Here is a 22,572-nt window from a genome sequence, read left to right as displayed (position 1 = left end):
CATATACAGCACTTAGATGCTCCTTGTGCATATTGTTGTTATTATTGTATTGACCACCAACCACTGGTAATTATAATGAGTGTATTTTTTATTTAAGTTGTCACTTTTTCCAAATAGATTGTTTTCAGTCTACAGAATTCATGTAGAAAGTGGAAGGGGCTAAAACGTGTCAGGTTTAGAAGAGGATCCTGTTGTATTTCAATTTTATTCTGGCTGGAAATTAATAAAATGTTAAAGTTTTAGTAAACAGTACCATAGTCCCCACCTAATCCAGTGGGGATATGTTCTAAGACCCTCCCCCACCCTTGGATGCCTGAAACCACAGATAGTACAGAACCCCCTACATATATTTTCTCTTGTACATAACTAGGAGAATATTTAGCTTCTAAATCAGGCACAGAGATTAAGTACAAAAATCATAAACTAGAACAATGATAAGATATGCCGTAATAAAAGTTATGTGAATGCAACCTGTCTCTCAAAACTACCTTATTGTACATACTCACCCCTCCTCTGCGATGACATGGGATGAGAAATATTCTACGCGATGAGATGAAGTGAGGGAATGTCGTAGGCACCGTGATGTGTAGTGTTCGGCTACTGTGGACCTCCTGATGATGTGTCAGAGAGGATCATCTGCTTCTGGACCGAGGCTGACAGCAGGTAGCTGACGTGTGGCGGGGGAACCACACTGTATGTGAAACACGAGCAGTGTGAGTACTGCAGTATAGCACATCGTCATTGCTTAAAGGGTTGTCACCGAGTCTCCCAGATATTTAGCGCAGATGCACATTAAACGGAGTCTCACACACGCAGAAAATCTTTGATAAATTTTATTCTCCATATTTGGGTAAGGGTACAAACGCTAGACACGGCGATACCACTGTGCTAGAGATGAAGGCTGCATGTTGGCTGAGGAATTAAAATGCAGGAAAGATGGGAAGCAGCATATGCGGTTGCTTCTTATTTTAGGACATACAGAGTCTCTTCGGCAAATACCGCTCCAGTTGTCTTCATAATTCAGCGTTAGGGAAACCCAAATGTTTTCTACACATCTATGAAATCACTCAATTGACAAGCAAAACATTTTTGTATAATCTATTTCTAAATACATGAGAAATAAAAGGAAGAAAGTAAAAAGAGATATAAAGTCATGCTGTCTTGATTCTAATGCCTATCTGTAAAAACATGTGGTTGTAACAATTGCTATCTAAAACGTTTCTGAACTGCAGAACCCACTGATCACTCCCACGTTCATGTCTTTTAGCTTGGTCATCTAGAGATGCTTTTCAGATTTCAAAAGATCAGCCATTATTGTTTTCTTTGTGCCCCTAAGGAATTAATAAAATGCACACTGATTTTCTTCTTTTGAAATGTTCCAGTTAAAAGTTAAACAGTGAAAAAATACAGGAAACATGATCTTGGACACCTTTTTGCCACAACAAGAAATGTGCAATATAAACAGAACTCAAGTTTTTTTGTTGTTGTTGCTTTTTTTTTTACCAAGTCTGTCAAAAATAATACAGGTTCCCTAGGTCTAACTTGCTTCAAGAAGAGGACGTTTAGTTTCAACAAATACCTGCTAATGAAAAGGCAGTAACAGCATTTCAAAAATTTACAAAAACTTGACAAAATATTCTCCTCCACAGCAATCTTTCTATTTGTAAACAAAATAAAAACAACTGGTTTATCCAGTTTTCACTGTACGTCAAATGGGTGGCAAAGTGATACAGATCATCTTTGATTTTAAAAGAAGAATAATAAAAGCTAAACTAATTTAGACCCCACATATTATAGTCCCAGGGAATATTTCTGGAGGAGAATGATGCGGGTGGGGGTGGGGTGGGGATGGTGGTGCTTAAAACAGGCTAACACACGACATCTATTTTAACAGTCTTTTTTCATTTATTCCTATTGCCTTGATACTTTACAATGATTTTTTCCCTACAAGTTAACAGTAGTGTTGCTGTACAATCCATAATTCTTTTTATTTCTCTAAAGAAATAAGTGTGATCCATTTCCTATCAGTTGCACAAACACACTTGAGACTTCAGGCATTAACAGGAGGCTAGTTTCTTTCGGTTTCTGAGGGCTTCTGTGTCACATCAGAGATGTGAACAGCTGGGCCTATGCATGCATGCTGCCAGAGATAGTTGGGTGGTACAGGCACCTCCTATTTCAAGAATGCAAATGGGAAGTAGGTCTGCATGAGGACAAACCACGACTGGATGTCTGCTGCAGCCCTATCATCAGGTCAGCTCTATTTATTCCTTCACTTTGCTGATATAGTCAGCCAGTTTGGAGACGTTTTCTTCCTGCTGTTCGAGGGCATCTAGGACAATGCCCATTGGTGTCCTCTTCAAGCCGATGCCCTCCATTTTATTCTCCAGTTTGTTCTTGAGGTTCCGAAGTCTCAACGACGCATGGATGAACATCACTGCGGGGAAGAGAGGCGCGGTTAGCATGGCAGCAATGGCCCTTTGTCCACTGCAACCTTAGGTTCCCTGTCTTCACGCTTTGGGTCAGCTGCCGCAGTCAGCCTTAGCCCAGTCTGCTGCTTCTCTAATTTACCCAAGTCTCCACATGGATCCTTAGACTTGATGGGAAGCTGTTTTTTAAGTCATATTATTAAGTATTCTTTGTGTGTGAAGAAAATACGTATTCTGCAGGCAGGACTGTGATCTGGCAACCACACTCCCTGTTTTTCACGTCGATACTGTTACCTTTGTAGCTGCCACTTAAATGCCTTGAAATTATCAGGCATCATAGGTGAAATTCACCTCGGAGGCACGTTCTGAGGCAGTTTTCCAAAGTGAAGGCTATAGATGGATAGATAAAAACTAAAGGTTCTACACAGCTCAGGTAGGTACCCTAAGGTTCCACGAATTTGCTTGATTATTTAGAATTACTCACATTTGTTTATTGAGAAACATTCCCTAGCCTCTCTCCTGGACCTCCTGAACCAGAACCTTAAAGGGATGGGTCTGGGGAATCTGTATTTTAAACAGGTGCCCCAGGTGATCTACACTGAGTGATTTTCAAACTCTTGTGTATGCATAAATCACCTGCAGAGCTGTTACATAGACAAATTCCAGGTCTCCACCACCCAAAATTCAGACCAGTAAGACTGAGGTAGGGTTCCACAGTGTACAATGACAGTATTTTCTCTGGATGAATCTCATATAGGCGATCTTGGACCTTTTAAGAAACACTGGTGTGCATTGTATCTGGAGGCTCCCAATCTAGACTGGTCACTGGAAACATTTCAGGAGCTTCCTAAAGATACAGGTTTTGGGGGGCACCACTGTCAGCTTACAGAATCAAGATCTCTACGGGATACGGCTGGGAAATTTGTGTTTTTTACAAGTATCCTATATGATTCTCAGAATCATCAAGGTCTGGGAGTCACTAATCTTGTCTAATTTCCTTATTTTATAGATGAGTGAACTACAGCCCGTATAGCATACCTGGTCCAAAGCACATGTCTGGTTTCCAGCATGTCTAGGAAGAGAAATCTGGACCCTTGACTATCTATGATAGATTTCATGACAGTGGCCTGTCTCAGGCCCTGATTGAGAAAAGCACTGAAGTTAACAAGCTGTGTGTCAAAGAGGGATCTTTGAAATACTAAGCCTATAACACACAGGGAAAACGTGAGGAATATTTTTAAAAGTCTTGCCTTTGCTGATTCAAATATTTTGTCCAGTAAGGTGTGGGATTCATCTATAAATATTCTGGGCTTAGTCTAACATTACCCCAAACAAGCAACTGATTTTATTTAATGGAAAAAATACAATTTTTGTGAAATGCTATTAATAAGATAAAAGGATGTTCCTGTCACTTAATATAATCAAATTTTAAGGAGATTTCTGCTGATGAGACGGGAAATCTGTCTGTTTTCTATTTCAGGTTTCAAGTATTTCGGATATCCGTGAATAATGCATGTAAAATTTAGAAAATATCTAGTTCTGTCACCAGAACTGGAGTACTTGGTAACTATGTTCTGGGCCAATTATTCTTACAGACTTAGGAAAGTTTGCCACTACACATGACCTACCGATTAAGTAGAGAGTAAATAGTGTACTTCTAAATGAAATACATTCATTCTTGCATCAGTATGAATGGCACTTAAAGATTGAGAACAGACTTGAACATCAGACCAATCTGGAGGCCAACGCAGGCTGTGCAACTTTCTTGCTGTGTGACTTGGGATTCGTATTTCTTTTGTGTATTGTTGTAGCCCCAGAGGAGTGTCCGGCACAGGGCAGGCACCCAATATATACATCTGTGGACTAACTGCACCATTAGGCCTTGATCTGCTGTTTCAGAAACTTCTGATAATTTTGCAGACGTGCCAACACACCTAAGAAACAAGGTAGGTAATTCGCAATGAACTATCATTCCTACGTTTGTTTTTGAACAATAGAAAAGAATGTAAGAAAAGAGACTGAGGTTCACTTACGCAACAGAGGAAAAGTGATGCCGAACACAAAGACCATGACCCCCCCGAACATGGATATGAGGAAGTAGCTGGCCAACATGACTGCCATGACAAACGCTGTGGGGTACTGCTTCTTCATCCGGCGAAGGATGTCTTTGTTGTGAGCTGCCCACACAAACCCTGTGAACACCAGCACCACTACGATGCCGCCAAGGATCATGTTGAAGGGGCTCAGGAACCTGGAATGTGGAAAAAAGCCAGAGCCTGGGTCAGTGGTGGTGGGAATAGGAAGGGAAGATCAGAAAGGTAAGGAGGAGCAAAATCAGATGTTGAGTACTTACTTAGCATTTTATCGAGATTGTCTCATTTTATCCTCATAACCCGATGAGGCAGATACTATTGACTTATTTCTTAAATGAAGAAAGTGAGGCACAGAGATGAGAAAATGGTGGAGTCAAGATTCACATTTGGGTGGTTTGACTCCCACCAAAGTGGTCAGTCTATCTCATTAGGGGTCCACAATTTTAAAAGACTCCCTCCCCCAGTCCACACATGGCTTTTGTTGCATCTTTAAAATATCACAAATAAGTCTGAGGCACCATCTGGCATCTCTTTGTTTCTGCAGCTGGACAACCTCAATCGTATTCATCAGACTGATAAACTGTTCCTTTTTCAGAAACATAGGTACCATCCCCCAATTTTTTGGATATCTTTGTTTTTAAGTGTTGTGCCTTGCTGAACCAGAGCTGATGAGTTTGATACAAGTTCAGTGTTGTTTCCTTCAGGAATTAACTTATTTTCCTGGGCTTGAGATACTGAATGAACAAGGTGTGGCCTCCTCCGAACTCTGTGGATGTATTTTTCACCCAAAAAATTTCGGATTTCAACATGAGAACAATTCTCCTGAATAACAACATTGCTGGGGAAGTGAGCATACGTAGACCTCAGCTTGTAACAGAAGCCCAGGGGCACACCCTTGACCATGTTCTGTTCATGACTATATATAGTGAAAACGGTACCCTGTCCCTTTCTGTTGCCCCAAGTTTGTCACACTTGAGCCTCTTCCTTCTCCTCCCAAAGAGACTGAGTTCTCCATTGAGGTTCCTCTGGGGATTTTCACAATAACTATGAGTCCCTGCCAGTGTGATGTGGACGTTTTCTGAAACATCAACAGTCCTATGGCTGAGAATGGTCCTCATTCTTGCAGTAAATGTAGCAGAGAGCTAAAAGGACTCTTAAAATTTAAAAGAGACCCCCTCTTTTGAAGGGGCTGTTGCACTTTCATTCCTCCTGGACTATGGTGCACATCTAGGACGGCGCTCACATATTTTCTGAGCTCTACAGGCTTATTCAAATCCTCATAAGAGCTGCCGCAACAGATGTCACATGACGGCCTCCATGGGCCAGATCCAATCTACTGTCACATTTGAGTTAGGATTGGATGGTGTTTAAAGAACTTTTATTTGAATCCTGCTGTGTTTAAAAAGTCCATAAAACTTGGGATTTCTAGCTTCTCCTATGAACAAGAGACTCTAACAACAGTAGGCCCACTTCTCCACATGTCAACAACTGACTGGAGTGCCTTCTCTTTCAGATGGAACAGATGCTCTCCAATTAGCTCCTGTCCTCCCAGCCACCTACGCATCTCTGACACAGAGGCCCCCAGTCAGCTGCCACTAATCGGTTTTTCTAATAGCTGCCCTGCATTGCTCTCTTACATAACCTGCCTGGCCCATGGAAGCATGTGAGTATATGACCCCTGACATAGAGAATCCATTAAAATTCTTTAAAAGAGACGAGAGTCTCATTATGGGATGGGTTATCAACGGAGATTTCCAAGCACAGAGCCTCTGGCTTCATTGTGACAAGAGTCAAAGGTCACACTACTATTGATAATAAAGAAGGAAACTTAGACTCCATATTTCACAAGAGAGAATGACTGGATGTTACCTAAACCCACTGTGAATACAGAACCCTGAATGTGACATTTGTGATCAGCAGGTCCTATGAGCTACTAACTTGTTATCCTCACAAGGGGCTTGACGAGCATTTTACTTGAGAAGGACAATGAGGGTCAGTGTGTGTTCATCATGCTCTGAATAGCAACGTGACAGATTTGGAAATGAGGGACAGAAGAAAATGGGGGAATGGAAAGTGATGCCAAGAGCTTACTTTTACCTAAATGAAACAGATGAAGGGTAGGATTCATATTCAGGATAACTAAGATTCTTTTTTTAAAAATCCCTTTAAATTGTACCTCTTATTCTACCTTCTGAAACACAAAAGCTATATGAAATAGTTTCAGATAAGAGTAAAAATATCACATGCCCTAATGAGTGAAATCGGGGATATAATCAATGTGAAACTGCTTTGGAAAAGTTCAAAAGGTCTATTAAAATGCATGCAATTAAACAGTGAAAAGAGTAGTATAGTACTACATAATTTAAAGTTAAACCCCTTAATAGTAAGTTGCCTATTTCATTCCATACTCTTGCAAATACTTATCCCCTTACAGGGCTCTTTTCCTCAGAATAGAGTCTAAGGAAATAAACAAAAATGCAAAGATTGAGTTGTAACAATATTCACGAGTGGTATATACGATTAAAAAGTTTTAGAAATAATGTGTATAGCCAACAATTGCCTAGAGGTGGTATGTATAGCTATTTTTAAATACTCTATAATAATGTGGGAAGACATTAATAACATATTGAGTGGGCAAAACATTCTGTTGGGTAGATTTATATACATATATATCTCAGAAGTAGAAAGCTTTACAATTAGTATATTATTTTGTAATCAGAAATAAAATGAACATGCAGAAAAGGGAAATATAAAAATATAAAAGCAACTGTTCCCCGGTCCTCAACCCAGGCTTGGCATAGGCTAGCTACAACAACCTATCTTTACTTTCATCATATCTCCAATAACATGAATGCAATTTCAATTCACATGCCCCAGCGAAGTTGTTCCTTCTCCCACCCAAACCTGGGTTCCCTACCCATTCTACAGATCTTCTTTTGGCCAGGGTGCACCATCCCCCGCCCTCCAAGGTTTCCTGGCCCCCAGAACAGGAACTATTCTGTCTGTCCTTCACCACTTCTTTATCACACAGTCACTCTGTACTTTCTCTGTTTTAAAATTTTATCTGGGTTATGCTCTATCTGATGATTGAAGCCCAGAATCTGGGAAAGACAATTATAGGCCTGGAGAAAGGAAGAATTAAGACAGGACAAAAATAAAATCTTTTTTAGGAGGCAGCGAGGAAACGGAGTGGAGAGGCCCAGGAACTGTCACCAATTAATAAATCCCGTTCCTAGCTCTTAAGAGATTCCGAAAGAAAATATTCTGAAAGACCAGTGGTTATACGGGGGTAGTAGCATTATGGGTACTTAGCTTATTCCCATTTGTTTATTAGTTTCACCCAAATATTTTTGAGCTGTAAAGAAAAGCAAAGATCAACATTAACTCAAAAAACTGCAGGGGAGGGTTCAAGTTTAAGGAAAACACTTTGCATAAACTGCAAATAAAAGATGGATGGGTGGTAGCAAAGTAGCAAAGGTATCCTAACTCAGTTCTTTCTAGAACACCTATTAAAATGATTCATGAGGCGAAGCATAAAATAAAAAGTATGCCAAGCTTTGCCTATTTTCCTCTGTTGAAGTAAAATAGGCATCTATTTGAATGTCTAAATAAAGCCCAGGACAAAGAACAACAAAAAATCCAGGCCTGACTCAAGCAATTCCAGATTTGCTTTTCACCTGTTCCTGTTCTTCATATTCAAGGGAAAAGAACAGAGCACAGAGCCCTATAGAAATGGTTTTAGTTTACATCATGCCCAGCCGCCCAGCCCGTAGTCTATAATTAGAAAGTAACCAAGTTTCCAAGCTGGAAAAAATGAACACAGTTACTCGTAGCACAAACGATTTCTTCCTTCTTCTTCTTCAGAAGTGCCCTTCCATTCTAACAAAGAGTAAAATTTGTACCACTCCAATGCCTTGGCGCCTTCCTGCGCTTGGAGGAAAATAAAACACATGCACCACCCTCTAGAGTTTAATTTCATTTTCCAGTGCCCGCAGGAACTGGGAAGCCACTTCTTGCCTGAGATGAGCAAAGCTTTTAGTCGACAGCAGTCACAGCGACTCATAAGAAAGCCCAAGAAACTTTAGGCAAAAACCTTCCATAAATAGGCCACCCCAGCTTTCATGGGCACAACTGCCACTGGGCTCTGATGGAGTCGGTTCACTTACTGTACTCCCCGAACGAGAAAGGGAGGGAGGAAGCGAGGCAGAGAGGTAGAAGGGAGGCAGAAGGGCAGAGAGGGGAGGGGAGGACAGAGGGTAAGAACAAATGTAATTTTTTTGTCCTTGGTGGAAATAGGACCTAGTTCAGCAAGTCAAAAGCACTCAGTATGTTTTCCTATCGTGAGATAAATATACATACATACATATATATATATATATATATATGCATATATATCCTATTCCATAAGTAAGTGAGTAAATAAATGTAATAGTTAAAAATTCTAGTGGAAACATTCATGGCTACAGCCATTATAAGAGGTTTATAATCCTATCACAGAATCCTGTAGCAGAGCGTTCAAAAATAAATCAGTTCAGTCCCATTGCACAGATGAATAAACCAAGGGCCAGAGAAGCAAAGAAACATATAACTAGGGGTCTAGGGGAGAGAAAAGGGTCCCAGCTGATGTAAGTGTGACAGCAATTCATAATATAACCCATTGTGCATTGTTGAGCAGCTTCAGAAACACCCCCCTCCCCCCTGCTTCTCAGTATTCTTCCAGTTGGGGTCAGCAACGAAGGATTGTTCTGGAAATCCCTTGGCATTCTCGCTTCCCTCTGAGAGAAGGTGGCTATCAGCAGGTGTGGACACATGTCCTGAATGTGCCAACACAACTAAGCTAGCTATAGCTATAGTTTCGGCACAAGTCCCTGAAGGGGGAAGAAAAGACTTGGCTGGTCACAGAATTTTAGAGCTAGGACAGATCTTGAAAAATGCATCTCACTCTACATATAAGCAAGCTAAGGAACAGACAGGTTAGTGAATATGTCGTCAAACCCATCGACTGTAGAGCCGGCGATAGAAGTTTACCAAAGCAGAGGTCCTCAGAGCAGGTCAAGTGCACAATGGTAACTCCGGTTACACGGCAGTGCCAACAAGAGCCAAAAAGGCAGTGAGATTCTTTCTGGGTGGTGGAAACAGCTTTGCTCCGAGTTCCAATTTTCTAACCCAAACAGCTATTTTTGTAGTTTGGTTCCTGAGAAAGCCTGACTCATGAAGAAAGGGGGGTGGGGTACAATTTACTCACAGTGGATTTCTCTAAATTGGTGATGTTTTTCTGTGGTCCTTAAACAGCCTGAGGGGTCACTGCAAATAGGAATCCACCCATCCATTTTCTTGCTTCTCATTGCTCTTGGGATAAAAACACAATTTGTTACACATTCTCCAACGCCCCACAGGGTCTGGCTCCCGCCTGCCTGTACAGCCAGGGCTACTGCACACAGTTGTGTAGTCTGAACCTGGGACAAGGAGGCCTGGCTGAGGCAGTAAGTGGGGGGCTGCAGCCCAGGCCACACTTCACTCACTAAACAATCCAGCTTAGGCTGCATCTGCTAGGAGTAAGTGGTGTTTTAAATAATCAGTACGTGGGGCCGCTGCCTGTGCTCTCCTCATACACTGCCTCCTGAATCCACACTCCAACCTCTGGGGTTTCTAGAACGTGCCCTGTGTCTGTCCCCCATAGGCCTGTGCACATTCTTGTCCCGATTCACTCCTATTTCCTTCAAATCCCAGCCTAATCCATCTCTCTGACCACGTGATAGCACCATATGCCTCACCTCCATTGCCCTGATCACAAAGGTGCTTTCACATTTACTTGACTGAGTGTTGGATGAATGTCTGTCTCACACTAGAGGTTCAGTTCCATAAGGGCTGGGACTGTAACATTTTCTCCCTGGCACCTGGTACACAGCCTGACACACAGTAGGTATTCAATACACGTTTGTTGAAAGAAAGAAAAAAGGTAAGTAAGGATCTTGCATATTTTCATGTTATTTAAAGGAAGCCCAGCAACTTTCTGTGGCCATGAATGAAATGATGGGAGATGCATCTTGGACAAATCACTATTACTCTCATTGTACCTTAAATATTACTGGAGAAATAGTTCCTGTCTTTGTATCTTCACAGAGTTGTGATGAAAAAAAAAAAACAACAAAAAACAGAGGCAAAAGAAAAGCAGGCAACATGATGTGAATGCCCATGCAGGTGTGAGGTTTAATGACGATAACATGGTGGGATGGGGTGGAAGGGCCCTTTGGCTTGCCGGCAGGAGGAGCTTGGTAAGTCTCCCCACGAGTATGGCTGGGGGCCGGAGGGAGGGAGGGAGAGTGGGGCAGCACAGAGGGAGACTTCTACTCCTGCACACCTGACTATATAGGCCCCTCTTGCCCTGTGACTCCTCTGATAACCCCGATGGTCTTCTGTGGTTCCGTTAGCTCCCAACATGGCTTCCGTCCTGGCAGGCACTATTTCTGACTACGAAGTATAAATGTAAGTGTACAGATCAGTTTTGAGTCTACCAGTAAAAGGAGCCTTGAGAGCAGTGAAGGTGGGATAGGAGCCTGTCTCTTTTGTCACAGAAAGGGAGTGGTAACCTAAGGCTGAGATTTTTTTAAACCAATTGAATTAGGAAGACCCATAGTAACTACTGCATTCTTGCTGTGTATGTATAGCTCTTGCATCCTGGGTACTGGGCAACATCAAACTAAACACCACATCCAAATGATCCATTGTCTTGGCAACAGTCGACGTGTTAAAAGTATTCACAATAAGACCTATCTTATGAACCTCCATGTGTTGATGAAGCTAATTGCTTATTTTATTTTTAATAAATAATTAAGTTGGGGCTAGTTTAGAAGCCATATATCTCATACTTCCACAGTGATGTAGCTTCAAAGAACAGTGTACAAGGCTCTGATTAGATTGCAACTAATCCCTTTTAAACTTTGCATCACACCAAATTTCTAACACATACAATGGTAGAGAGAGTGGTATAACGGACTCTCGTGTATACTAATCATTGCTTTCAACAATGAGGAACCTATGGTTGTTCTTACAACAAGTAATGTTTTTAAACTGTAGTGGAAAGGTATTTGTTTACAAACTGTTCTTTCTGAATCCTTTTAGTAAAGTCCATTAAATTGCTTTCACATGGCAGGTTCTTACAGCGCTGCGGCGGCTGGGGTTTGGCAAATGCAGATGAGCCTGGGTACACATAATCTTCCTTCATCCAAGTAGGCTCCTGTCTACCTTCCACCACCACCCAGTTTCTGCATTCCCTTCTGTTTCTCTGAGGGAGGAGCCACACTCGTGGCATACTGAAGCAGATAATTAGAAGCAGGAGCGAAAGCCTCAGTGTTCCAGTTCAGATGGACTTTCTGCCAACTCAGTGTCTCTGTTAGGGAATGCTCCATGGAAGGGCAGGCTGGGAAATCCTACCTATTTACAGCAAATGCACAACGGAGAGGCAGCCTGCAACATTCGGCCAAGATCACAGGCATGAAGGTGTTCTGGAAATCTAGAAGCTACGCCCATGGCAAGAGACAGAGGAGGGTGTTATAGGTCTGCATTCTGAAGCTGAGCGATAAACGATAGAATTCATTTGTCCAAAAGATAAAGAGTAAGAAATTTTTAATAGTGCTGCACCAAACTGGTATTAAGTGGATAAGTCAAGTTCATTCTTTAGAAATGGATTTGTTCTACAGAGGTCTTGGCCCCTACTAAGTAGATCGAGAGCTTTCGCTTTCTATGAAAGGGGCCAAGAATCCCAAATATGCTCATTTGCACACTTATCCAGGATCATTGTAAATCCTGATGTAGGAAAAGGAGACAGAACCAACCAACCCCCGGCTGATGGTGGCAGGGAGTATTTTTTTAAAAAGTGTGTGGGGAGAAGTCAAGAACAAGGTTGTATAAATGGTGCCCAAGGATTTAATGAAAGACAATCCTTATTAGATGAAGAATTTTGAGATTAAAATTTTATTGGGTGTTGACAGACCTCTTTAAGTTCTGTACTCATACGCAGCACATAACCTGTCAGGGAAAGACACACCAACATTGGATGTGCGTACCTTAAATGCAGGTAAAGAGGTATGGGAGGGCAGGAAGAGGTGAATTCTGGGAGGATTAGGAAAGCTGGGTGGAGTTGTATTCCTGCTTATATCCTCAGGGCCTAGACAGGGCCTCACAGGGAGCAGGTGCTCAGTAAGTACTTGTTCAACTGACTAAAAGATTACCCTTTCCCCTGTCTACATATTCAATGCCTTTCCCATTTTCAACACCTGAGTTTTGAAATTTGGCATCATAATGAACAAGGGAAAATGAGATAAATCAGGTTGAAAAGAATCTGTTTGGGGCAGCTGGGTGGCTCCGTTGGTTAAGCTTCTGACTTCAGCTCAGAGCATGATCTCGGGGTTCGTGGGTTCAAACCCCACGCTGAGCCCTGCGTCGGGCTCTGTGCTGACAGCTTGGAGCCTGGAGCCTTCTTCATATTCTGGGTCTCCCTCTCTCTCTCTGTCCCTCTTCCACTCATGCTTTGTCTCAAAAATAAATATCAAAAAAAAAAAAAGAGAATATGTTTATGTAAGTGTATATTTCTGTACACTTGTTGTCCTTGTAGAAAAATTAATTGTTCTGTGTGTAGTTGCATCTTGCAGCCCCTCTGGACTCCACACATGATGAAGGTAGGGATCACAGGTTCTTATTCTGCCCTGTATCTCCTAGCACAATGCCTGAGAAGTTAGTAAATGCTTCATACTCTGTGGAGTGAATGGGTAAAACAACAAAAATAAGAGTAATAATCGTAGCATTGGTGGTGAAGCCGATTAATCTCAAAAATGTTTTTGGGATTAGGTTTTGGCATAAGATAACTGCAATTGGTTCCATCTGCAAATGTTTTAATATTTTGTGCTCCAGAGCATCCCAGGGCTCTCTTATCCTGATCTTCCTTTACCAACTAGGAACCTGGGGTTTTCGTCCTTGCAGCATTAAAAGGTACAGACTATCTGACCATGTTTTAATACCAGATGCTGGTAGCCAGAAGGCTTAGAATGTATTATAGGACCATGCTCATTCTGAAGAGATTCAAGCAGTGCTCTTTGCAAACAGAAGTACCAGCCTTCCAGAAATCCCTTGCCATTTCAAGCAACTAGTAGCATAAAGTGGCATCTACAGATTCCTCCCTCTGGTAACACCTCCACAGGCCTGTTTGTTCAGCAGCTACACCGTGCAGTCTTTTTTTTTTTTTTAATAATTTTTTTAATGTTTTATTTCATTTCTAGGAGAGAGAGAGAGAGAGACAGCGTGAGCGGGGGGGGGGGGGGNCTAGGCCATAGAATACCTAAATATGACTTTTACACTTCATCTCAGTCTTTAAATACATTTTTTTTAATATTTTTTTTTATTTATTTCTAGGAGAGGGAGAGAGAGACAGCGTGAGCAGGGGAGGGTCAGAGAGAGAGGGAGACACAGACTCTGAAACAGGCTCCAGGCTCTGAGCTGGCAGTCAGCACAGAGCCCGACGCGGGGCTCGAACCTACGAACCGTGAGATCATGACCTAAGCGAAAGTCGGACGCTTAACCGACTAAGCCACCCAGGCGCCCCTACACCGTTATGTCTTAAGGGGAAGCCTGAACGCACACAAATGAAAATAAATGAGCCTGTTGGCTGCAGATGTGCTGAAAATTCTGTGTGTGGTTGGTGCTTCTGCTGCCATGCCAAGAAATAAGAGTCCTGTTGGCAGGGAGGAATTTGTGAGAATAAGACGGGCAACTAATTACAAATGTGTGAGAGTCGACTATTCAGATGAATTAGGTTAAATAAGAGCTTCAGGATATTGCAGGATGATTTAACAAAAAAAGTCCTTTACTTCATATCAATAAAAGAAGCTACTGCTTATTAGCAGTTTTTGGTTCTAATTAGCTGCACGAACTCCAGACTTTACATCTGTGAAACTGGGGGTTTGATGAGATCAGTACTTCTCAACTTCAACTTGGGGAATGTATATCGGAATCACTTGGACCATTCCAAAAACGATGTATGTAGAATTTCTGAAGTTAACACCCGCGCATGTGAGTACATTTATTTATGTTTCTTTTGAACCAGACCAGATCAGTGCTTCTTAAATTTTAATGTGCCTATGAATCACCTGGGAGTCTTGTCAGAAAGCTGACTCTAATTCAGTAGGTCTGGGAAGGGGCCTGAAATTCTGCATTTCCAACAAGCTCCCAAGGTGAAAGATCCTGGTGTTCCATGACCCGGAACACATTTAGATTTCTCCAGCTCCAATCTTTTGGCATTCTGTTAAGCACACACCACTTCCCATCCACAATCAGAATGTATCCCATACCTAAGCACTGAGACTTCAAGCGTAGTTAGGTGTTGCCTTTGCGTTTCACTTTGAAAATAGAGGCAGAGGCTTGCATCGCTGTGTGTGATGTAAAAAGAGTATCTAGGGGCTCCTGGCTAGCTCAGTCAGTGGAGCACTTGACTCTTGATCTCGGGGTTGTAAGTTTCAGCCCCATCTTGAGGGTAGAGATTACTTTAAAAGAAAAAAATAAAAGAGTATCTAGTGCCAAGATGTACTGTGTCAAGGATGGGGATGATAAGTTATGTCCTCTTCAATCTTGATTTAAAAAATACAAAGCCACTTTCAGCAAAACACATATTTCCCAGCTTGTTACTTATGCTGTTCTTTTTTCTCTTCTGAAGCGAAGCCTGAATCTGAAAACGAAACTGAAGTCTTCAAGGAAAGCAACACAAGTGTTTGTAAGAAGCACAAGTTGCAACCATGACAAAACCACTAAAGTGTATGCATCCTCTAATACTTCTAAGAGAATACACAAGTTGTGAGAATTTCAAGTATACCTGTAAACTAGCTTTAATATAATAACAGCAGCTAATGTGGAATTATTATCACTCGCTAGGCCTTAATGTACTTTATATTAATTAAGTCATACAATTCTTATTTTATAGGAGTTACAGAGCAAGTGAACTTTTGAGCAGAAAACAAAAAAAGCAACTGCCAGAATTCTGTTAGAAAATAAAAGTCTGAGTCTGTGGAACCAGCAGAGTCTTCTAGGCAAATTAATAAAAGAAGGATAGCATAACAAATTTAATAAATCAAGGATCATCATCAAAGCTGTGTAACCTTCAAATCTGCTCCATTCTTACGTTTGAAAAGTCAGAAACTAGGTGTTAAAACCAAACTGTTTTGCTAGGTAACTGACAAGAGCTCTGTTTTGGTAACTTGTTATAAACCAACTTACTTAGTGAATGAAGGTGATCACTAAATTATCATGATTTTCTTAGCAACAGAAACTTGAACAGACGTAGTTCAAGTCCAAGGTTATACCCCTGTGATTTCAACCAGAGATGATTTTGACCCCCAGGGGACACTTGGAATGTCTGGAGGCATTTTTGACTGTCACAACTGAGAGCCTGGTTGATGGTGTCATCCAGAGGGTAGAGGGCAGGTATGTTGCTAACTGTCCTACAGCACACAGGACAGCCCTCTACAACACAGAATTATATGATCCAAATTGTCACTGTGCTGATGAGAAAGCTTGCAAGAGAGTATTTCACCTAAATTCTACAAGGGCAATGGGAATTAGTGAAGAACTTGAATTCTGATCTTTTCTAAATTGAATATTTTACATGATAGTAATCCTGACCAACATGTAGCAAGTGCTGTCAGCAATGACCCAGTTAGAATCACTTGAGGAGCATCTTGTTGCTATGTACTAGCATGCTTCTATGTGCTTCAAAATAATTGGTTCCATTAGGTAGGTTAAAACCTCAATGATTGCACTGAGGCCTTCTGCTCATTTATTTACTCTTTACTTTCACCAGCTAAGCATCTGCTATATAGTAGGCCTCAGGGATGCAGAGAATAAAAATAATGATAACCACAACAACAAGAAAACCTTAAATCACACACTAAACCCATGGTCTCATCTCAATGAATTTATAGTCCGGAGTGGAGACAAGGAAACAGACAACTTAAAAGCCTGTGAGGTAACTACCAGGAAAGATAAAGGCACAGGCGTGTGGCTCAGTTAACACAAGAGAGTGAGGGAAAAAGGGAAAATGTTTCCTCAAAGAGATGGTACCAACACTGAGTCTTGAAGGAGAAGCAGGAGTAGGTAAGTCGGCAGCTGGAGCTTGGGTGGATACAGCTTGCTGGGATACCGATGCTGTCTCTGTTTCTCAGTAATCTCTGTGATCATACCAACAATGATGAAAAAAATAACAAGTAACATTTGTGGAACAAAAACTAAGAGCTGGGCACTATTCTAAGAACCTTGTTTGTATTAACTCAAGTAATCTTCACAGAAGCCCTATGAGGGCAGGTACTAGAATTAGTCTCATTTATAGATGAGGAGGCTGAGGAACAGGTGTAGTTCAAGTCCACGGTTACACAGCTAATGACTGGTAGTTGGGTTTTAAAAATTTATCTAATCTGGCTCTGGTGCTTGAACCCTTAACCACTACTATTTGAAGAGCCAGGAAATATGACATCTTCAACAAGGGCTGTTAGCTAAGAAACTTACACAAAATTAATCTAAGTGCTAGAGTAGACCTACTGAGAGGAAGTCACATGCCTGGTAAACCATGCTTTTAGGATGAAGGCCGAACTTTTTTTTTTTTTAAACATGGAACACTTGATAAATTTGTATGTTTATCCTTACACAGGACCCATGCTAATCTCTGTATCATTCCAATTTTAGTATATGCGTTGCTGAAGTGAGCATGAAGACCAAATTTCTACCCATGGATTATGAGGCCCTGCCTGATCAGGCCGTCAACTACAGATTTATGTCTATCCTAATCCCTCTTAATGTCCATTTTTACCAAGGCAGCCTTTTCTGTTGTCTTTGAAGCTAGATGATATGTGTTTGGTCTTCCTTCTTCCTTTCTGCAATCCGGAAGAGAAGGCTCTCTCCATTCTCACCCAAGTCAGTTTTCAACACAGGAGCATTCACTTTTGAGGCTAGAGCCTTCCAACAATGCTCTGGAGGCCCCTCCTCACTATTAGGGGACAGAACCATTGAAGAACACCCTTTGAACACAGTCCCTTCCCCAGTAAACACCCAGGCCACATTTTCACACACACTGTACCAGGATATCACAGGAAGCTATCAGATGCCTACAGAGGATCCAGATAAACAGATTATAACACTGCTCTGACCCACCCATCTACTGACATCACCAAGAGAGGAGAGTTCTCTTTAGAATGAGAAATGTTCCAGAATCAGCTAAGCTCTCTGATCCTGAAGATACTTGGTTTCTTCCAGGTTTAAGACACTATAATTCTAAACCTCATGACTCATAAGAAGACGGGATAGTGGTTAGGAGCACAAGACTGGGGTCTGTGACTTTAAGCAAGTCATTTATACTCTCTGAGCCTCAGCAACAACAATGATGATGATGATGATATCTCATCTCATCTCACTGTGTTGTATAAGATAATACAGTAAATTACTTAGCAAAGTGCCTGGCACACAGAGCACTCAAGAAATGATTGCTTTTATTATTATTAGATTATAAAGAAAAGTCATTTGTGGAAAAATTACTGACTGTGTGCTGTGGACACAGAGAAAGTAGTTAAAGATCGTATACCAAATTTTTACTGGGGTATGGAGGCAATCTCATATTTTACCCACATGTAATTTTCAAAACAATTTACTTCTGGCCTATACCTTTTGTATAGCTTTAAAAATAAGAATAATAAAAAAATAAAGACGGCTCTTTTTCACTTTCATCTTCAAAAATGTCACTGCCAACCAACATTTCCTTTTCGAAAAGGAGAATGGTAAGGCCAACACTCCAAAATTGCCAGAGTTAGTAGGCTAAGGCACCATAATGAGGGAGCTATATTTAGTTAGGGGGCTGGACCCTGACCTTCACAGTGAAAAATGGATTCCATCAAAGCCTGTGTCTGGTCTGGGCAGTACACCTCTTTGAAAAGCAACAGTTTTCTTTGAACATTTGACTGGTCTGTGTCAAACCTTGCCCCATATCTAAGTTTAGGGGGTTACCTCAAAAAAGCCTCATATCTAGATCGCCAGATAAAGTGTCTCGCTTGCATCTTTACCAAAAGGCAGGAAAGAAAAAGAAAGCAAACCAACAAATGCAATCCTATATACTATTTGTTTTTTGGTTTAAAGACATTTCTCAGCGTTCTGGGAAATGAGCCTCAAGCAGAAGGTTAGGGGAAGATTTCGGAGGCAGCTGCCTCAGGCCTCAGGCCTCTCCTACCTCCAACTAATTTTAACTTGGCTGCCACTCTCGGAGTCACCTCAGAGCCTCTGCCCTCCACACATTAAGCCATTCTCAGAGTTTGTGATTCCTGAAGCAACACAGAATGAGGGTCTGTGTCACTGGCTACTAAATCCCACCAAGGAGCCTTCTCTTCTGCATGGGGGCAACTACTCTGAACCACATCTAGAAAGTGTGAACTCTCTCCTCTGTGCTGTGTACTTGGTCCTGTGGCTTCTCAACAACTGCCACATGCCCGACGGCTAGAATCCATGTCTGATTGTTCTTGGTGTGTTCCAAGCTTGGCCCAGAGAAGTGACTCAATACGCGGAAGACCAGAAAACTAACTCAAGAAACCACCCTCTTTGGCCTTTCCCACACCCTCCAAGTTTGGATCTCCCCTCTTTCTCCCAGGCCAGCTTGTACTTTCCCTCTGCAATGGCAATTACCCCTTATAAAGTCTGAGGCTGGCTCTTTTAAAGGGGCAGAGAATCAGCAAGATCTAGAATTTCACCATCCTGCAAACGTAAAAGAAGCATTTCTTAAAGGGTAAACTACAAGAAAAGGTGGTTTCTAGTAAAGCAGGTGCGTCTGCTGGAAGGGGTGGAATCCTATGTAACACAGAACATTTTATTTTACGATCAGGCATGGAGAAGGCCTTGAATACTCTGAGACCAGGAAGTGAAGGTAGAGATTGATCACGCCTGACAACTCTTGGATGAAAAAGCAAGAGAACCCCATTCCTAGAGTCAGGGCAGCCTTCACCCTACACCGGGAGATGCGCCACCAGGGAACACCCACCCTCCTGCTCCCAAGCTCAGCCTCCTTGTACACTGTGGCGGGCACTGCGCGGAGACACCGACAAAACGCGTCACTTCTTAGGTACCCTTTTTACACTAACACCCCCAGAATGCAGAGTCCGGATCCACACCCTGTCGCCCAAGTCTCCCAGGGCGGCGCCCATTCCCGCCAGCCTCAGGATAGGGTTTCACCACTTCCCTCTCCCTTCTTATTTTTACAAGACAGGGGCGCTGCAAATCTCTCTTTCAGCAAGTGCCTAATCAGGGCACAGTGGGGGTGGGGTGGGGGTGGGGAGTCATTTTTCTTGTCCGAAGCTAGCAAAATGTCCTCACCCCTAGGAATCCCCGACTTCTCGGCCCGAGGCGCGGGATGGAAAAGGGGGACCACAAGATTTCTGCGGCCTCGCCCGGACAAGTTCCCACTGGCTCCGCCGCTTGCACTTGCCAGGGTGGAGGCTGGGCGTGGAGAGCTTTTTCACATCCCTGGATCTTTTGCAGATCCCAGAGCCCCACGGCGCCGCCCTCGATCGGTGCCCCGGAGGGGGACCCCACTTACCCCACAACGGAAATCATCATGGCAGCCACCACCAGGTAGTTGGTCTGATAATAGAGCAGGTTGCTCACCACGCGGTTGTTCCATTTGGAAATGTCCCTGAAGTCCGGCCGAGCAAAACGGTCAGAGCCAGGGAAGAAATCGTCCCAGGCACGGAGCGGAGCGAAATTCACGTCCATGTCTGTTCTCTCAGCTTCTCGTTCTTCCCCTCTGGAATCTGGCGGCGGCGGCAGCGGCAACCGACCAGCTGAGCTGGGTTAGAGTTGACAGCCGCTGTGACTCAGTCGGCTCTGAGGTTGGTGAGCAGCAGAGAGAAGGAAATTGTGAGCGGGCGGGCGGTTTTCCTCTTCTTTACTTCTTGATTGGCTCTTAGAAATTGGTTACAGGAAAAGTGGGGCCTTGAGGCATAGCAAGGGGCAGAGTGCAAAATGGAGATGAAATGACTGTAAGAAACCAGCGGAAATCCCCAGACTGATGAGAGATGGCAATGCCTTCCCTGCCAGTATGAATACACATAGCCTCCTTTAAAATATCTCTTTGGAGTGTTTAACGTAAGAATGTTCTAGACTTTAAGGAATTTTTTTGCAGCTGTTCAGATGCCAATCTAAGTGAAATGGAATGGAAGGCAACTATAGTGTTTCTGAAGATGAGCTGTTTTTGAAAACTAAGTAGTTACTAACCTCTGCACATCTGAATGCAATTCTCATGTTTTCCGTTTCACAATGAGTCACTATGAGTGAAATCAGATTGGCAAAATGGGAAAGAAGGGCGTGCAGAACCGAAAGGTTGGGTTGTTCTTTCACTTCTCTCTCTCTCTCTCTCTCTCTGCATCTCTGTCTTTTCTGGACAAAATTATTGAACTACTGTGCTATTCTGATACAACGGTCACTGGAGTTACATCAGCCTTGAACTGGGATGTCATTCATATTTGAAAGCAAACAATGGTCTGTAGTGACCAGTAGTGTAGAGTAATTGCTTACACTTAGATGTTACTGGTATTGTTATTAATAATAGCACAGGTCATGATTCATGTGTAATAGTGCTTTAACCTAACTTATTTTCTGTGCTTTATTATGAACATCCACTGATTTTTCTCTATCTTATTGCAATTTTATTGTTGTGGTTGTATCTGAGTAGGCTTGATAGGGTACAAAAAGGTTGAAAATTTCAGTAGGATTCTAACAGATATTTTAAGTCCTTTGAAGGCACTATAAAAACACTGTGGGGGATTTTTAAAAAGGTGAGAAGAATTCAGCCTTGCCCTGCCTTCAGGGATCTTGCAGTGCAGTGGAAACACCAACTTAAATATATTACAGTAAGAGGAGTTGTAGGTAGAGATGTGCTGACCTTGGTGATCAGTTACAGGAAGTTAGAGGGTGTGGAGTAATTCCCTGAGGCTTAAGAATTTCAAGAGGCAGCACTGTGGGCTCGCTGAAAAACTGATCTTGGTCACCAGCATACCAATCCCAGTAGGACCTCGCACCTGTTGGAGAGATCAGTGAGCATTAGGAGCTGTGACCAAGACCCTTCCAACTGCTCAGAACTGAGTGATCATAAGCTGTCACATGCCTTTTAGTAATAGTATGATTCCTCATTGATCACAGGCAATTGATATTCAGTAAACATTTGTTCAGTGTATTTTTATTTATTGGTTTCGGGCACCTGCCTGGGAGTTGTTGGAGTGTGTGACTCTTAATGTCAGGGTCTTTAGGTCAACCCTGTCCCCACCACCTCCCCCCACCCCACACATTGGGCATGGAACTTACTTTAAAAAAAAAAAAAAAGAATGACTTTGTTCGTTTAAACCTCCAAAGAGGTTTAAAAATAAAGAAACAACAACAACAAGAAGCCGCATATAACTGTATTTAGCATGATTTCCTTCTCACTCTCTCATAAAATATTAATCAGGCTTCTCTCTCTGGCTGCACGTGAGAGAATTTTTTTTCACTGTACATTTCTACCTTTGTCAAAATCATTTTATTTATTTTTAAATGTTTTATTATTTATTTTTGAGAGAGAGAGAGATGCAGAGCATAAGTAGGGAAGGGACAGAGAAAGAGGGAGACCCAGAATCCAAAGCAGCTCCAGGCTCTGAGCTGTCAGTACAGAGCCCGACATGGGGCTTGAACCCACCAACCTCATGATCATGACCTGAGCTGAAGTTGGATGCTTAACTGACTGAACCACTCAGGAGCCACTGTTATAATCATTTTAAATAAAAATGGACACACCTAGAATCCTTACTTTATCTCAGGTACTGTTTGAAATGCTGTTAGTAGCAGCTCTTTGCCACTCTTCATTCAGGGGGTCAGAGTCAATGTAAAGGTTTTTCTGGGGCTCTTATGTCCATACCTGTGCTTCTAGATAGGGCCACCTGAATATTTATCAGTCTATATATAAACCACAGTGGATAGTATAATAGTTTATGATCTATTCCATTGGA

General features: G+C 42.2%; 1 protein-coding gene, 1 non-coding gene and 1 pseudogene across 2 annotated transcripts; all 3 read right to left on the bottom strand.

Moving 5' to 3' along the window:
- Positions 1-817: 817 nt before the first annotated feature.
- On the bottom strand, positions 818-20,407 carry ARL6IP5 (ADP ribosylation factor like GTPase 6 interacting protein 5). The gene is made up of 3 exons (XM_039248860.1): positions 20,133-20,407; positions 4,463-4,680; positions 818-2,437 (listed from the first exon to the last, which is right to left on the bottom strand). The coding sequence occupies exons 1-3, from the start codon at positions 20,306-20,308 to the stop codon at positions 2,265-2,267; spliced, it is 567 nt and encodes a 188-aa protein (XP_039104791.1). The 5' UTR covers positions 20,309-20,407; the 3' UTR covers positions 818-2,264.
- On the bottom strand, positions 4,697-6,628 carry LOC120242885 (annotated as a pseudogene).
- LOC120242891 lies at positions 17,165-17,267 on the bottom strand. Its single transcript, XR_005531177.1, has one exon. It is a non-coding gene; the product is annotated as a U6 spliceosomal RNA (small nuclear RNA).
- Positions 20,408-22,572: the final 2,165 nt, after the last annotated feature.

The sequence above is a fragment of the Hyaena hyaena genome, unplaced genomic scaffold (assembly GCF_003009895.1).
Source record: "Hyaena hyaena isolate Hyena2069 unplaced genomic scaffold, ASM300989v1 scaffold_320, whole genome shotgun sequence".
Taxonomy (NCBI): domain Eukaryota; kingdom Metazoa; phylum Chordata; class Mammalia; order Carnivora; family Hyaenidae; genus Hyaena; species Hyaena hyaena.
Note: the sequence above shows the minus strand (reverse complement) of the source record. Positions and strands in the feature narration are given on the sequence as shown.